A 16,674-nucleotide genomic window follows, 5' to 3' on the forward strand; every position below is an offset into this window, starting at 1 on the left:
GATGCTGCTTGCCTCCTGAGAGATGCTGAGTGCTGTCACTTCCCATTATGTTCAGTGGGGCTTTATGAGCCCAGACCTTGCTGGAGGTGGCAGCCCCCTGCGTGAGCCACCCCTCAGTCCCAGCTGGTGACATTTTGCCTTTGGCCAAGCCCCCACTGATCATTATGGACCTTGTGCCTTCCAGGAAGAGCAGAACACAGAGCCAGGAGAGCTAACCTGCAGTCGGACAGTGGTATAGATGTTACAGAGAAAAGACTCTGTATTTGGAAGGAAAATTTGCATTTCCTAAGATGAATAGAGAATGTATGCTTACATATCTGTGGTAACCTGAAAGGAGGGAATAAAATTCCTAACCACTTGCATATCTAGACTAAATATGTGTGCAGGTTCAAATACTTCTACTTTTTTTAGTGGTAAACTAATAACAGTTTAACTATTCAGATAATATTTAACTTCTCAGAAAAAAACACACAAGGCAAAATTTATCTAAGTGGGAAGAACTGACTTGAGAAGCCTTGCAGAGCATCCTGGTGTGATGATTTCCAAGGCCTCCCTGGGCATTCAGCAACTTTATAAATGTATCTTCTTGCATAAACACCCAGGAAACACGAGGCAATGTCACACAAGTGTTTCTCTTTAATTCCACTGCTCTTGGCTAGTTGAATCTTCTCAGTGGAGGGAAGGGATGAGATGAAGGAAGTAGCGTGAGGAGCTGTGTGTAAATCTCAGTGCTGAGGAGGATGCTGGAGGATTCTCTACAGTAGCAGGGAAGTGTCAGAAAGTAGCATTTGCCGGTGCTGTGTTTAGACTGACCCTAGTTTGGGTTGGCTCCGGGCCAGGCGGCTCGCTTCCAGGCTTTCCCAGCGTGAGGAAACCACACATGTTGGGACTACAAGGGTCTGAAGTGTGTCCTTTGTACTCCTCTGGAGCACGAGTCGTCTGGAAAAAATAATCTGCTTATACACAGCCACTAAAATGAGTAGAAATTGATTAGAATAATACGTTTCTGCCTGTAAATGATGTGTTTATTAATGACTTTGAGGAAGGAGTGTTAAAAGCAAGCTGAGGGGGCAAAAGAGGTATAACGACTTTGAGACTAGAATGCAAGATTGTTCATAGTTTAGGGTTTCCTTTATTTAAAACAAAGCTGAACATTAACTTTAGAATGCTCTGTGCTGGGTAGTTTCATCTTATTTTAATAAAGCTCTCAGTTTCAGATATTTGTTTTGTTAGGAGCTACTGATACCTCCAAAAGCCAAGTCAGAATCCCCAACAATTTATTCTCATATGTGGATATAATTACTTGGCAAGATTATATTTTAGAATCTGAAGCTCTGTATTAAGACATTTCTGGAATAGTATTCAAAGAAGCATCCAAAGCCTTGTATCCTGCTCCCTTCTCTAATGTATACTTATATATAATTTAATAACTTCCCTTTTAAAACCTATTTATTTACCTAAATTAGTTAATTTGACTTACATGTATTAAGTTATGGCTTTATTTCCTGGTGTATTTTTCCTTATGAAATAAACCAATAGTTCTGCTGGAGTCCCAATACCTTAAATCATTGTAGTTGTTATTCAATTTATTGTGTAATAGGTTGAAAACTTCCTTAGCTGGCAGCTTAAAAAAAATCTGTCCGGTTTCCAGTGCTTGCAAACCTCATTATAAAACAGCAGTAAGTACCAGAGTGTAATACACAAGTCTTCCAGAATTACAGGCAAATGCAAAAAGCTAAAGTGATTATAGTCAATAAATATATAAAGTTTAGCAATGGATAATCATCTTTCTGTAACAGGGATATATTTTCTCTGAAGTTTTCCTGTACAGAAGCCTTTAGCTTCTGTTGCTGCAGTGGCATTATCAAGTGCCATAGTCTTTTTTTGAAAGATCCTCACATGCCTGACAAATTCTGCAAGCTGTTTGCAAACTGGAAGAATTGTGATTTCTTCCTATGAGTAAAATAAAGATGACCAGTGAAAGAACACAGTTCTGCTGAAGGCCTCTGTGCCATTACCATCAGAAGTGCTGTGTAAAACAAAAGGATGTTTAACAGCATGAGAGGCTGGAAAGCTGGAGAAGAAATTCTGTACGAACACCAGGCTCTGGGATCCTGCTGGAAACATTACTTAAGTACGTTGAATTTTCTCGTGAGTTTGCTTAAAGCCTTTTCTATTTTACTCCCTAAGCTAAATAAATAGGAAATACAGCATGTTGTCAGCTGGGTAAACAGTGGGTAAATAGCTGCAGAGCAGGGGTGCCCCTCTCTGTGACTGTGCTAACAGTGCACACAGGGTTACATGTCAGCGCGATTATCACGGTGCGATCCGCAGCGCGACCCGCCCAGCTCCGCGGGAATAGGAATGCTATCAAGGCCTGACAAGCTTTTGAAAAGCTGCCAGCCTGCAGGAGCTGTCAGTGCTAGAAGACACAGCCCCATGTGGGCCAAATAGATAAACATGTCAGATCCCCAATAGCAGCTTTGGAGCAAGCTGTTTTCATCTGTCCCAGTGTGCACTGGCTCTGGGTCACAAATTATCATCGCTTGGAGCATCCTTGGTTTGTAGTTGCTACTGTTTTTCTGGCATGTGCAGCCGTCTTGTGACATCCTTGAATGCCCTCTTGTATTGACTATTTTCTGTATTTCACAGGAAAAAATATACATATCCAAAAATATATATTTTTCTGCTGGGTAAATGCTTATGAAATAGCCGCACGTAATTTTTTTCTGTAACTCCAGTGCTTGCCAACAGTTCAAGTGGGCTTGTATTTCAGCACTATTTGCAGTGTGACCCACCCATCTCTGCAGGAAGAGGAACATGTATGCAAATACATACGCATATTTATGTAAAACAGCACCCTTGAGATACAGGAGCAGAATTTTACATTCATTGCTCTGAGAAACTTTCTGTCAGTCTGTATAAGTGTGGTCTCAATTAGGAATGAACCCAGTGGGAATTTAGCCAGTACTGAAAGGAGGCTTTGGTTCTTGCCATCATGCCTGAGCCTCAGGAATACATAGGGAGTCTGAGGTGTTTATTGCAGCCTTGAAACACAGTAATACCAAGTTGGTCCTTCTTAAAAAATATGTGCTGCTTATTCTATAGCTCAAAGGAAGTTAGCTTCCTGCCTGTCAGCAAAACTAAAGACAGTCTGAGAGTGAAGCTTTCTTGACCTGTCAGAAGAAAAAGTTAGCCAGGAAATATTATTGAAGTCCAGAGAGTCATGTGGAAGCCACTGGAGATATCTAAACTTATGAAAGTGGGGCAGCAGGATGATCTAGGATAAACCCAGTGAAACTTCAGGTTAGGGACTTCCAGAGGCAGAGGTGATACCTTTGTGCTTGTGAACTCTTGGAGGGGTGGTGGACTCCCCAGGAATCACAAAAAAACTGCAGCAAAGGGATCTTACCTCAGCTGTTTATTCTATGAAGTTGTTTGACATACTTAAATTTAGGCACCTGTGTAGACAAAGTGAAAGCTTTTGAAAAGTGTTTACAGACACAAAAGCACAGATGGAGCAAAACATGAAGAAAGCAGTATGAATTCAGAATGACAGCAGTCCTAGGTGGAAGAGAATGTCTCTGTTATTTCCTTTTGCATTGTTGCCATAAATTATGTTTCCATAAACATCCGCTGTCATTTTTGTGTTTTACCCATGTGTTTAGCTATAAAGAATGGCCAGTATCCTGCTCTCTGAAAACATTTGGTTATGTTGATCATTGACTTTTTCAAAGGTAGGATTTGTTTTTAGTCTGAAGTGATAAACATGTCAGGAGCAATGCCATTTACCCTAAAAATCCTGGTGTTTGGTTTCCTTTTAGGAGAAACAGACAGTAGTCAGAAGTCTGCTGTGGTTACGCTATGGAAAATTAAGTGTAGAAGCACCGAAACCTTTTAAGATTTCGTACAGTGTAAATGAAATCAGCATCTGGTCTATTTTCTTAAGGCTTTCACATGTGCTCATAACATACACATGAAAATGCACTTTTCAGAAAACCCTTGAGGATGGAAGTATTGGCTGCAACATAAGTTGTGTTGGAGATCACATTTTAAGAGGAGAACTAGGGCATATGGAGATGTTGCTTTATCCCAGACAGATGCAATATTAAAGCCCATTTGGTTCTAATATGAGGTTTCACTCTTAACAGCCACTTGCCAAATTAAAGCTACCAAAATCTTGTGAATGTGTCTTCCAAATATACAACTTTTATTTTCCTCTGACTTCCAGTGCATTTTACTCAGTTTGACAGCACCATGAAAATAAAGAATGCTGTGCACTGATGCTGGCATTCCTGCTCTGTTGTAAATCACTTTGAAACAAGCCTCATGTTCTCTCTTCCCCCTTCCTGCTCCATCAGATTATATCTATCAGAGATCCAATTTTCTGTAACTATGAAGTAATTGGAGATGGAAATTCTGGTCAGTTTATTTCCTGGATGCATGTTGCAGGTATGGGAAATAGTACCACCGGTGAAGGTCTGTGGCAGATGTAAAAAATATTAAGGATACATTCTTGGTTTTTAAGGATCTCTTAAGTATTTCTGGGAGTTAGTTAAACCTTGATGAAACTGCTCTAAGAAAGCTAGATGAAAAAACTCTAAGGACAGCATGGTTAGTTTTCAAATACAAGGAGAAATTTAGATGAGGAATTTAGAAGTTTCAGCTTCTTTTGTTTGCTGATCACTATAAAATATGGAATTCCAGAGTACAGCAATTACAGTGGGAGTCAGTACCAAGACCTGCTTGGGGTAACCTTCCTGTTAGGATTTGTGTGTGAGAACAATCTGTCCAGTTCCCCAGGCTGTGGACTTCCATGCTGCCCACATTAATGCTGCAGATGTGAGATATTTAGAGAACAACTGGTGTACGAGTATGGTGTGCTAAAATCAGATCATTTTCTCATTAATTAGTGTAGTTGGTTAGAGTATGGTGTTAATAATGTCAAGGTCACACCTGTGCAGGTCATTCATTTAAGAGCTGAACTCAATGATGCCTGTAGGTCCCTTCCAACTCAGAATATTCTGTGATTCTGTCATAATTGTAACACTCTTTGTTTTCCACAAAATAATACAGAGAATGCATTAAATTCTTTCCAGTGTTTTCTGGGAAATTCAGTAAATTTTTAGTGCTTGGAGTAATTTTCAATGAAGTGACCTGGGGTCAGTATACAGCAGTGACAAATGTCCTAGTTCTCAGGATGCAATCCATGAACACCCACTCTTATTGCATTGGGGCATGACATTTGTGATATTGTCTTGTGCAGCAGGGTGACATTCTTACTGGATCACTGTCATATGTTTTCTCAGTGCTCCTTGATCTTTCTGTTTTTCTTTGCTTCTGATTTTTGAGCTATGAATTACAAAGTTCTTCAGAAAATCAAGAAAATAAATTAAAAAAAAGAAAGTCACATTATTGTCATTTTACTGGTGGGAAAATTGAGACCTGACTGTCACATATAGTAAGGCAATAACCAAACTAGGATTAGACTGTCTCCTGGTTTACTTCAGTCTGTTTGGCTCATGTTGCCTTCTTTACTGTACTCATTTTATGGTCCCATTGAGCTAAGTCATGAATCCTTTTTTTTCACACAGGGGGGTGGTTTTTCATAGAGAAGAGTTTCTCAGGGGGAGTGTATTGCATATGCCAACGTGACAAAGGGATTACAACTCAATCTGGCTTTGTTCTTCAGAAACTGCAGTTGGGATTGTCATATAGGGAATTTACCCATACCAATGAGCCTAAGCTTCTGAGTTACAGTGTGCATGCTTCACAAAGCCTTAATAAGACATTTTGATGCCCAGAAAGCTGTAATTTTATTGCATACCTTCCCTGAAACATCAGTATGATGAATATCCAGTACATAGAATGAAACAAGGGAAGAAAGCTGGCCTGCTTTTGCTGCATCAAGCAGCTGTTTAAAATCTGTATTTTCATCTAAGTGGTTTTATCACCTTTTATTCCTTTAAAATAGGAAGGGAGCAGTCCCTCTCTTCCCAGGCCCCAGATTTGGCGTGTGAGTGTTTTGAGACGTGCCAATCAGCTGATGTCCCTCACTCCTGGTAGCGACACACCCTGCTGGAGCTCCATGCCCCACTAGCAGAGCCCTTTGGGGTGTGTGGTACCCGGGGCTGCACTGATAGAGAAGCGCTGCAGCACGTGCTCACCATCAGGCACAGCAGAGGCTCCTGTGAGAGCCCCAGGGCTGCTGAAAGCCAAGAGCCTCAATGGGACACTCAAGCGCTGGCTGCTGGCATGAGCGTGGCTGTCCTGGGGACCTGAAACTGGAGGGAGTCACGTTGGTCAATGGGTCTCACTCCCTGCTATCAGCACCACCTACCTCATGGAGCAGCTATTCCTTTCATAACCCAGCTGCTCTAAGTGGCCCTTTGGGATACTTCATGCAACTTCTTTAGGAATGTTGTTGCCGTGGAACAGATCCTTGTTACTCCAATGTTTCAGATTTAATTTTTGTTAAAATCCACAATCTAATAGATATTTATTTATGAGCAGTTTATACCCATTTCCTCTGGCTGTTTATAATTCTGGTCTTAAGAGCCCTTTGATTCTTCCTGCATAATTTAACTCCACGTGTATTAATGGTGCCTCTCAACTTTCTGTCACTGGCATGGGTTGTGGCAGAGTTCTGGGTTTTTACCAAGGCTACTGAAGAGTACATGAAAGAGGATGAGCTCTGTTCCTTGAGGGACTTCATGAGTAAAATTCTACCTCAAGTTCTTTACTTATCAGACCATTTCTTTTTTTCTTGTTCTTGTGCCTATTTTTTGCAGCTGAGCTAATCAGTTTCCATGAGACAATTTAGTAAATAAATACTTAAGTGGAGCCATGAGGAAGAGCAGCTCTAGCACCTTAATGTACTTCAGCTGGATTGCTAAAATGCAATATTACAGTGAATGAATGCCTGTTTACCAAGTTATATTCTCTTCCCTACTACACTCCATTTTCATTGGAAACTTGTGTTATTTCTTCCCTAACTAAAAACTTGTTTTGAAACCTTACAAGCACGTGAAGTAAAACCAATGGGTTTTTTAATTGTTTAGGTAGCTTATGATCTTCTTCTTTTGTATTGTGACATCATATAGCATTTTCCACTCATTTTATGAAGTCCTGAACCATCCTAGATTTAGAAGCCTAATTAGAAGTGATTCTTGAAAAAGCTGTAATTTCACATAACATTTTTTTTGCAATCAGACTTCACTGATTTTTGAGAATCCCTTCTCCTAAGGATTTATAGTCTGAAGTGTTAGCTTAGGAACAAAATCTGACAGAGAAAGATAGATACTGAAAAATGAGTAAAATACCAATATTATTAATTCATGACAGCAGCTGAAATTAAGCTCTTTTGGAATGAGAATGGTGGATCTATATATTTTTTATACATATATATATATATACACATGTACACATGTGCATATATATGTGTATATATATATATATTTATCATCCATCCATCCATCCATCCATCCATCCATACATACATACATACATACATACATACATATATACATACACACACACATAGACACACACACACACATATATATATATATAAATACACATTTCAAAAAAATTTTTGCTTTCCTTTTCATTCCTTTCTTATTCTAAAAATGTGTATTCAGAGGACAGGAAAATGTTACTTTTAGAAGCCTGCTGCTCCTGATTTGGAAAAGACCTTTGTGGTTTTAAATGTTTTGTTTTAATCAGAAATCAATTTCCAGCTACCCTTTAAAGTGATACCTTATCTGTCCTATGCTTATGTACTGCTTAATTTTGTACTCCTGGGAGGTATTCTTTCTCTCTGATAGAAAAGAGCTTATTAAATTTCATTTATTAGGAGAATTTAATTTCTTTCCTGTTGCTAAATTTAAGAAAATATTTGAAGAATGATTTAAAAGTAATGGTAAGATTGTTTTTTGTTTTAATTGGGCGATAGAAGATAAAAGCTGGAAATCATGACAGTAGCCAACCTTTGGAATTTTGATACGGTTATTTTAAAAGGAAAATAAACTAAAGATTAAGAAAAGGATCCTATTTAAGTATATAGTCCACATATTCCAAGTGGTTGCATTCTTGCCTTCAATTCAGTAACTCCACTAAGTTATTCCAAGATTTCTCCATACATTTCAAATACAGATGCAACTATAAAATATATTAAATATATGATTTGTACTGCTTGTAACACAAAATGATTATAACATAAGTCAAGGTTGTTGTCACCTTTAATATATAGTGCCTAGTTGTCTGGTTTTTGCTCCCATTCCTTGAAGTTTTTGCTTATTGAGGAATTTGGGAAAAAAAAGAGAATTTGTTAATAAGCTGTTAGCATTGTGAATAAAGCATGTAAGTAGGAAAAAAAAAAGCCAATTTAAAAGCTTCAAACCATTTAAAAGCTCAGTTATTTTAAATCTAACAGAAACGACAGGAGCATGTGTTCTTACTTTTTTGGGAAATTGTAAAACTAAGTAGCTCATCAGAATAAAATATAATAGTAAAACTTAATTTCACCCCCTACAGAAAAGTCAGTGCAGATGTGTAACATTATTTGTGTCAGTGTTTGAGGGACCCAGACCTGTGGTACTGTTACACAGCATGTCCTGTAATAAAAAATGAGGCTTATGCTTTCTTGCTCAGCACATCGACTCATTATTTATTATGTCATTTTCGTGATCTATTACGATTTAGAACTGACAGTTTCTGGGAACCTCTCATTTCTCATATATAAAGCAAATAAATATCACTTTTACTACCCCATATATAATTGCAAATTGATTTTCAAGTTGGATCACTTAGCTTCACTTTTCATTGTCTAATGTGGCCTTATATAATGCTAAATTCTGAGGCTGTTGAGTAACTAGAGAGTAAAACAATTGATTTTTTAATATAATTATCTGTGGTCAATTACCATAGAAGTGGGAGTGTATGTATTTCAGCCTTGTAGGACAAGCACTAATTCCCATGAAGGAATTTGTAGAAGAATTGAGGGTAAGTCAAGCCCATTAACACTTCTGATGCCTTGAAGCAGATGTCTCTGTTTTTAACTCCTCCAGTTCTTCTGTGTATTTCACAAGGAGAGTTGGGCATGTTCGAAAGCCTGCAGAGGGATGTCTTGTCTGCCTAATTGGATAATTAAACCTTGGCCCAAGCCCCTTGGCCTCTAGGCTTCCTTGTAAATGATTCAGGGATCTTAGGCAGAATTGGGCATAAAGTTTATGTACAAGAGAGCTGACAGCTCAGACAAATCTCCTTGGCCAGATGTGTTTGGAGATCCATGATCTTACATTCCTCTCTCTGTTCCTTCTCATCAGCTTTTCTTCACTGGTAGCTTCTCATCAGCTTTTCTTCTTAAACTTAACCTGTGTTGCTATTGAGGCTCATCCCACTCTGCCCAGGCAGAGACCAGACTGGACTTCAGCCCTTCCTGATATTCCCAGTATTTTCTGTGCTTCCTGGCACTGTGCCCTGTGCCATCCACACACCCTGGCACAGCTGATTTCAGATTGCATTTTCATACCTGGATGCTATGACCACATCATTCTGAGAAAATGCTCTGGGAAAGCAAAGTTGTGCTCCAATGCTGCAATGCTGTTGCACTGTCTTATCTCTGACTCTGTGTAAATATTGTTGTAGAGGGTTAAGGTTTAAGTAACTTAAACTACATTGTCTCTACTAAGAGGTTTTTATCAGAAAGGTAACTAAATTCACGTGAGAGGAAATTAATTGCCTTGCAGAAATCCAGTACATCCATTTTCACTGGGAATGAAAGAGGGAGAAGTAGAATCAAAAGTGATTCCAGACTCAGAGAAAACGTGACTGTGTGTTCTTGGGAAGTGATAAAGGTACTTGACACAGGACACTGGCTGTTTGCTTTCCTTACCCTTGTGGGACTGAGCCTGTTTATGTCAAACCACTTCCTGCAAGGTGCCAAGAGCTGGGTGAAAGGGAATGTGACAGCAGCCAGCTCCTCTTGTATGTCATTGGGTCGTGCACCCTTCCTTGATGATGTTTTTATTTCTGATGCCTATTACAATAATTCTTCATTCTTATATATTTGCTACATAAGATTTTATAAAGATTGATTGGAGACTACTCAAAAGCATTTGTGACTACTAATGACCTGCTGACTTGGTGCCTGAGACTTGAAGCAATGTGTAATCAATATTTGCTTAAAAATTAGTGTGATTTGTGGTGTTTTGTTTCTCATAACTGTTATTTATGAGAAATAACAATAGTTTCATCTTGTCATAATTAGAAGTACAAAATACCCATTTTTATCTGATTGGTTGTAGAGGAATTTCTATTTAGGTTCTATTTTAAATTTAATAGAATTAAACACTAAATCATATCCAGTCTTGACTGCTTAATTGAAGTCAATGAAACAGAACCTGATCTGTTGTTCATTGATATTTCTTCACTAACATAATTTGGATTACAGTAACTGATAGTATTCTGCCATCTGGATTCATCTACATCAAAACCTATTTTATAGAATTCTTCAGGGCAGATTAAAAAAGAAAGAGAAACTGTGTCAATATTTAATGCTACTTATCCAAGGTCCATGATTCTACTCTAAACTTCTGTTTCATTTTCTCAGTAAACTCAGTTAATTTTGATGGGTGACATTTTTAAACCATGCACTGTTGATTTCTGTCAAATGTACTTTTTGTTCTACAATTTCCCTGTAGCTATCCTTAGTTTTTTGAACTTAATTATTTTCATCTGAAAATTGGCAGAAAGAGCTAAGTATTTTTTTATAACAGTTATGCCAAGTCCACTGGTCTAAATTCTTCACAAATGTAATTTGCCTGGCTTTGCAATCAGCTTAGTTTCCAGATGATTTGGCTCATCATAACTTTTAGGGAAACACATAATGGTGACAAGATGCCCTGGCCAGATCAACTGAATGCTTTTTAAAAGTAAATGTAGCCAATGAAGAAATAAATATAGATGAGGGGGTTGATTTAAAACCTCTTAACTTTTTGCAATGGAATCTTGTATTTGAAGTCATGTTCATTTCAACTTACAGGCAAGGTCTTTCAACATGCATAAATCTGTTTTAACTGTTTATTCGTGTAATAATTATTCTGTCAGTCATAGGACAAGTTATAATCTTCATAATCTTTGTTTTATTTTTACTATGTTACAGATTTACTGGCCTGCAGCAAAAGAGAAGGTAGAATTATGCAAATTGGCTGGGAAAGATGCCCAGGTAAGTATGATATATATTTTTTATTATTGCTGTGATTTATGAATATCTGTGTGTTTGTTACTAAATGCACAAAATGCATTAGTAAGCTCTTGTTACACTTCTTCTGAATTAATGGTGTTTTTTCTTAATTAAAAAAATTACATTTTTGTTGTTTTTCAAATATTAATACTTAAAAAAATTTCAATATTGCAGGCAGCAATCATGCTAGATTTTTCTTTGATGTAATAAATGCAGCTGAGAGATGAATGGACTTACCTCAGAAGTGTATACCAGGCAATGCTTCCATAAAATCCTCTTTTTTCACATTAAAATGCCTCTTTTCTTCTTGGGAGTGTCCTGAGTGTAACTTCACTATAATTCTTTAAAGAAACAGACAAGTAGAGCAGTGTATGAATCAACTTAACTTGCAGACAGCTTCATTTAGGGTTAAAAGAAAATCTCAGACTCAATGGCTTTTCCCTGGAACCACAAATTTTCTTTAGGAAGTATATTTAAGGTACATACGTGTATACAATACAACTTTTATATGTTTTGCTTAGCACAGATTACATCATGTGTCTAGAGCCTAGCCCCATAAATGTAAACATTTCCTGGCTGTAAAATAAAATTTCCTCATTTTGTCTCAAAAAAATCTCCTAATTTCTGTCCATTACATTGATTATTGAGGTAGATTCCAGTTCAAAACACTCTCAGCTTGAAGGATTTCAATTTCTTATTCTAACTTGTTGCTAGCATTATATTTACAGCAGTCAAAACCTAAACAACACCTTTGCTGAGCACTGGGAATATTCTTATACTGGTATAAGAATATTCTTATACTAGTGTATATGGAGGATTTGTGCTGTTCTATTTCTATCCTAAGAGAAGAAGGAAAAGGTTCTGGGAGGGAAATATTTGTTTTGGACTTTTATTTAGGTGTAGGATGATGTCTAGAAAGAATGAACTGATCTTGTGTTTCTCTGGAGTACCTCTGGAGTACTTGTTTTGGATTTCTCTATTAATTTCATTTTGGGGAAAGCTAGAGCAAGCCTTTTCCTCCAGCCCATGTACCATCCTTGGAGCACATAGCATCTGCCTGTGCTTCCCAGCAAGGACCAAGCCCAGCTAGAGCCAGGACAGCCACTGGACTCAGAAATGACCAAATAAAAGTCACCAGTAATATGTGGTTGGTGCAGAGACAAAGCATATCCTTGGAAGTGTGCTGAAGCCTTTCAGCTCACCACAGTTACTTTAATAATGCAATATTTGGTGTTAAAGCACCCTGAGCTGGGAAGCAAAGGCAGGAGCACTGGTAGCCACACAAACTCAGTGGCACTGCGGCCTCTGCCCAGTTGTTGGCAGGTGTTGTTTGCTGCAGCACAGGCTGAACAGATGCCCTCCAAAACATGCCGTGAGCACACAGCTTCTTGTGGCTGAAAGCCTTACAGCAGAATTAGGTTTGCAAGTCGGACTGATGAACTGCCTGGTAGATAGCCACTGTCAAATTGTAGTTGTCACCGCTTTGAACTGCTTCATAAACAGTCTCTGCTACAGTAGTTTTAAGTATAACAGTGCTATGGCTGTAACTTAGTAGAATGTATAATGTGAAAAAAGAATATAAAAAGTAACCTTTATCTTTCTTTTCCCAACAGACAGAATGTGCCAATTTTATCCGCGTTCTTCAGCCGTACAACCGGACCCATGTTTATGTCTGTGGCACAGGAGCGTTTCACCCTCTCTGTGGATACATTGAACTTGGAACTCACAAAGAGGTAATTTAACTTTCTCACTAGTGTGACGTGTCAAGGAATAGCCCTCATCTTGTTTAGCATTCATCATAGATTGGAAAATACTATGTGAGTGTGTAAAAAATGACCTGACAGCAGCTTGCATAAATAACAGGATAAATGGTGGATTCTGCGGGTCAGACGGGAACTCTCGTTCTCACATTCGGTATGTGCATATCACTTCTGAACAAAGCACTTTCCTCAGGCTTAATACACAAAGTTCTTTGGAATGACACTTCCATGTGATTAACTAAGTGAAGAGAACATCTAACCCAGATGTCTTCCTTTCTAGTAAGTCATTTCTGCACATACTTTCCTTACGCACATACATTCAGAGTTCAAGATGAAACTTGTAGTTCTATCTTTTAATGTACATATTCCCTTGGTCCACAGAGGGATTCCTGTGCCTTGTGCATGAGAGTAATGAGCACTTTGAAAAGGGCCTCTGAGCCTGAGTGCAGGGACAGTGTCTCAGGACTTTGCAATGTGTTGCAGTCTGATCACTGAGGAGGTGTTGGTTGTCGTCCATCACTCGTGGCATATTCCTGAGCTGAAGTTTAGCAGCTGATTGGTCTTCATTTGCTGGTGACAAATAAATCTCTATCCTAAGTGGTAAATGTTTGAGACCTAACCCCCAAAACAGAGGGATTTTGGTGTTGTGTCAAGCAGCCACTTAGTACACAAGTCTCTTTTTAACTCCTATATGCATCACACCTTGGCTATATTTATTCCACTGGCGCTGTTCTCAGACAGTGTTGAGATGTGACCTGTCTGGCTGATTGCCTGTGGTGCAGGCTTCCTATGCTGCTTTAGAAATAGCTTTCTCTTTTCTTCAAGGCTGGGTAATATTCTAGAATATAAGAAATGACATCTAAAGTTATGGGTTAACCTGAAAATGGATTAACCTGAAATGGATTGACTTGAAACGGAATAAAAATTGATTAGCCTGAAACCGAATAAGAATCACATAACAGTTTGGGTAGAAAGGGCTCTAAAAGACCACCCAATTCCAACGCCCCTGCCATGGGCAGGGACACTTTCCACTAGAGCAGGTTGCTGAAAGCCCAACCCAGCCTTTCCTTGAACAATTCTAGGGATGAAGCATCCACAGCTTCTTTGGGTAACTTGTGCTGGTGCCTTACCACCCTCACAGAGAATATTTTCTTTCCAATATCTAATCTAAACCTACCCTATTTCATTTAAAGTTGTTCCACCTTGTTCTGTCACTGATACATGGAATCAAGGGAAGATCCTCATGGAAGAAAAAAGGAATTAATGCTTGCCCAGACTGAGATCTGTCATTATGTACCCCACAATCTGTGGGTTGGATGACCAACCCAGAGGGGCTGCTTATGCAAAAGAAAACTGAAACTCTGAGAAATCTACACAGTAGTGTTCTTTGCCTAATAAACCATTCATGCTTCTGGTATTGTCTGGTATATGGTGTATAATTCGGCTTACAATGAAATAATTCTGTAGACTTCTTTGCTTTACTACCTTAAATATTCTGGTTGAAGCAACTGAAATTTTAGATCCCTTGTATCATGCTGATTTCTTAGCTGAATGATCAAATACACAGCTGAATAAACCAGAACAGCTCTCAGCAAGAGTATAAATAAGGCTCTGGTTTACCTCTGGGTCATTAGCAAGATTCTTTATTCACTCTATCATTGCCCTACTTCATTTCATCTACTTAATTTGTGAAGGTTGTTTTCACCAGACCTTATGAAATTATGGATTTGGTCTGACTGCTCAGTCCAGCCAGTCTAGACAAGGGGTCTGTCTCAGCTAGACATGACCAATTACCTTGTGAGAGGAAATGGAAGAAGAATCCTGGTATTGTATTTCCTAATCCCCTCACTGTCCCCCAGTCCTGCCTCTCCCACATTCCTCCTGGTTGCTCAGCTGCAGGGGTAGGTTGGACAGTGTTCAGCACTGCTCCTGCCTCTTCTGATAGAGCAGCTCTTCTGCAGCCTCCTATTCACTTATCAGCCTTGAATGGTATCAGGCATATTTTCTCTTTCCTTCTTGGAGGACCAAACACTCTTCAGCCACCGTCCTTCCACCGCCTCTCCAGATAAATGTGACAAGGCAGGAGGGTGCTGGGGATAGGCACAGTGATATGAATTTGACAGGCAGTTGAAAATGTCTCCTTGTAGGAACTGAAACCAGGAAACTTAGAATTTTTTTTCTTCTTTCTGTCCCTCACCATTTTAAAATTTAAAAAAATTTATTTAAATCTCTGGGTTTTAATAACAGATAATGGGTGTCTGGTAATTAACAACCTCTCCAGGAAGATGTGGGGTGCTTGGGAGAGCCAGGCCCTGAGACAGCCTCACGGAGGCTGGGAAGCCAGGCAGTGCTCTGCTGACCTTTGAAAGCTGCTGGTGGATGTGCACAGTGCTCTCCTGGCCAGTGCCAATGCTGTGAAAACAGAGAGGAAAACACTGTGGATCAGGTGACTCAAAACCACAGCAGCCACTGCTTTTGAAGCAGTACAAATCCCCAACGGGATCACACAATTAAAGGGGATTAAAGTCCTCGTCTTGTTATTGCTCGAGTCGCTGCCAAAACTTCTCTTGGCTGGTGGAGAAGAGGCTTGGCCTGGTTGATGCTGTTAGCCACAGCTCTCCAAGGGATGCTCTTTTCTTTGAAAGCTTTGCCCGAAGTGAAAGCAGGAGGTTAATTCTGTGTGAATGCCTGGTAGTGTCCATTAGTTTGTCTGGGGGAAGTCTGAAATATTTGATGTTGATCTGTAACTCCCTTGGTCCCCTGAGTACTGCTGGGCTTGGAGACAGCCTCTTCCCATGTGATAAGGCAAGGGTTCTCTGAGCTGCTCAGGCTTCCACATCCTAGAACAAAGAACAATGGGACGTCAGCATTGTCAGGAAAAAAAAAAGCCTAATTTTTAGTTTAGTTTTATCCTTGCTGTGTTCACTTCAGCAGCCTGAGAATTTGATTTGCATGATATTCCACAGGTTTGGGAAGGTAACAAGTATTTTGATGATTAAATTCCGCTTCCTATGAGCTAGGATTGCTGGAGGAAATTGAATTTATGTTCCCAGATTGGAATTGATTTTTCTTTTCTCTTAAGGAGCTTAATTATTCAATATCCTGGGCTTTTGTCTTCTAAGCCTAGAGAGTTTAGGCGGCACCTCAATAACATAGAAAGGTTTGGTCATTTATAATCTGATGTGCATTAAGGATGGATTGAATTAATGTGTTGTGAAGTCTAATCCTGTGTGGCCATCTTTGGACATACTTGCCTGTCATTTGTACTCTCCCGGCCTCTTGCAAGGTAGAGATATGGAATAATTAAAGTAATTAAAATCACTTAACCCATTTTTAATTGTTGAAGTCATGGAGATGTTTTGATTCCTTTTTAAACTAGCTTCTTAATTTTTTGTTTCTATAATACATTGATTAGATTTCTGAGCACTTCTGGGATTTTAAATATCACTGTAGATAGGAAAACATGTTAAAAGAAAACATGTTAAAAGCACTTCTGTAGGAAGTGCTCTCCTCTCATAAAGCTCCCCTCTCATAAAGTCAGCACAATTCTGAAGTCCCTATACCTGCAGAAAATTCACTTTACTCCTCTGAGCTATCAGTTTGCCTTCAGCAGGACTCACTATGGATTTCAGGTTAACTGTACTTTCAGGAAACCATTGAAAGGGGCAA

At 39.0% G+C, this 16,674-nt stretch overlaps 1 protein-coding gene across 2 annotated transcripts in view; it reads left to right on the top strand.

The window, feature by feature from the left end:
- SEMA3D (semaphorin 3D) overlaps window positions 1-16,674 on the top strand; it is a 135,517-nt gene that overhangs the window by 59,788 nt on the left and 59,055 nt on the right. For both annotated transcript variants that reach the window (XM_054275505.1, XM_054275513.1), the window contains exons 4-5: window positions 11,165-11,227; window positions 12,859-12,978. In XM_054275505.1, the coding sequence (XP_054131480.1) occupies window positions 11,165-11,227; window positions 12,859-12,978 (183 nt within the window). The remainder of the gene's footprint in view (window positions 1-11,164; window positions 11,228-12,858; window positions 12,979-16,674) is intronic.

This window comes from Melozone crissalis, unplaced genomic scaffold (assembly GCF_028551555.1).
Source record: "Melozone crissalis strain CALT ecotype California unplaced genomic scaffold, PUWL_Pcris_2 ptg000004l_1, whole genome shotgun sequence".
NCBI lineage: Eukaryota > Metazoa > Chordata > Aves > Passeriformes > Passerellidae > Melozone > Melozone crissalis.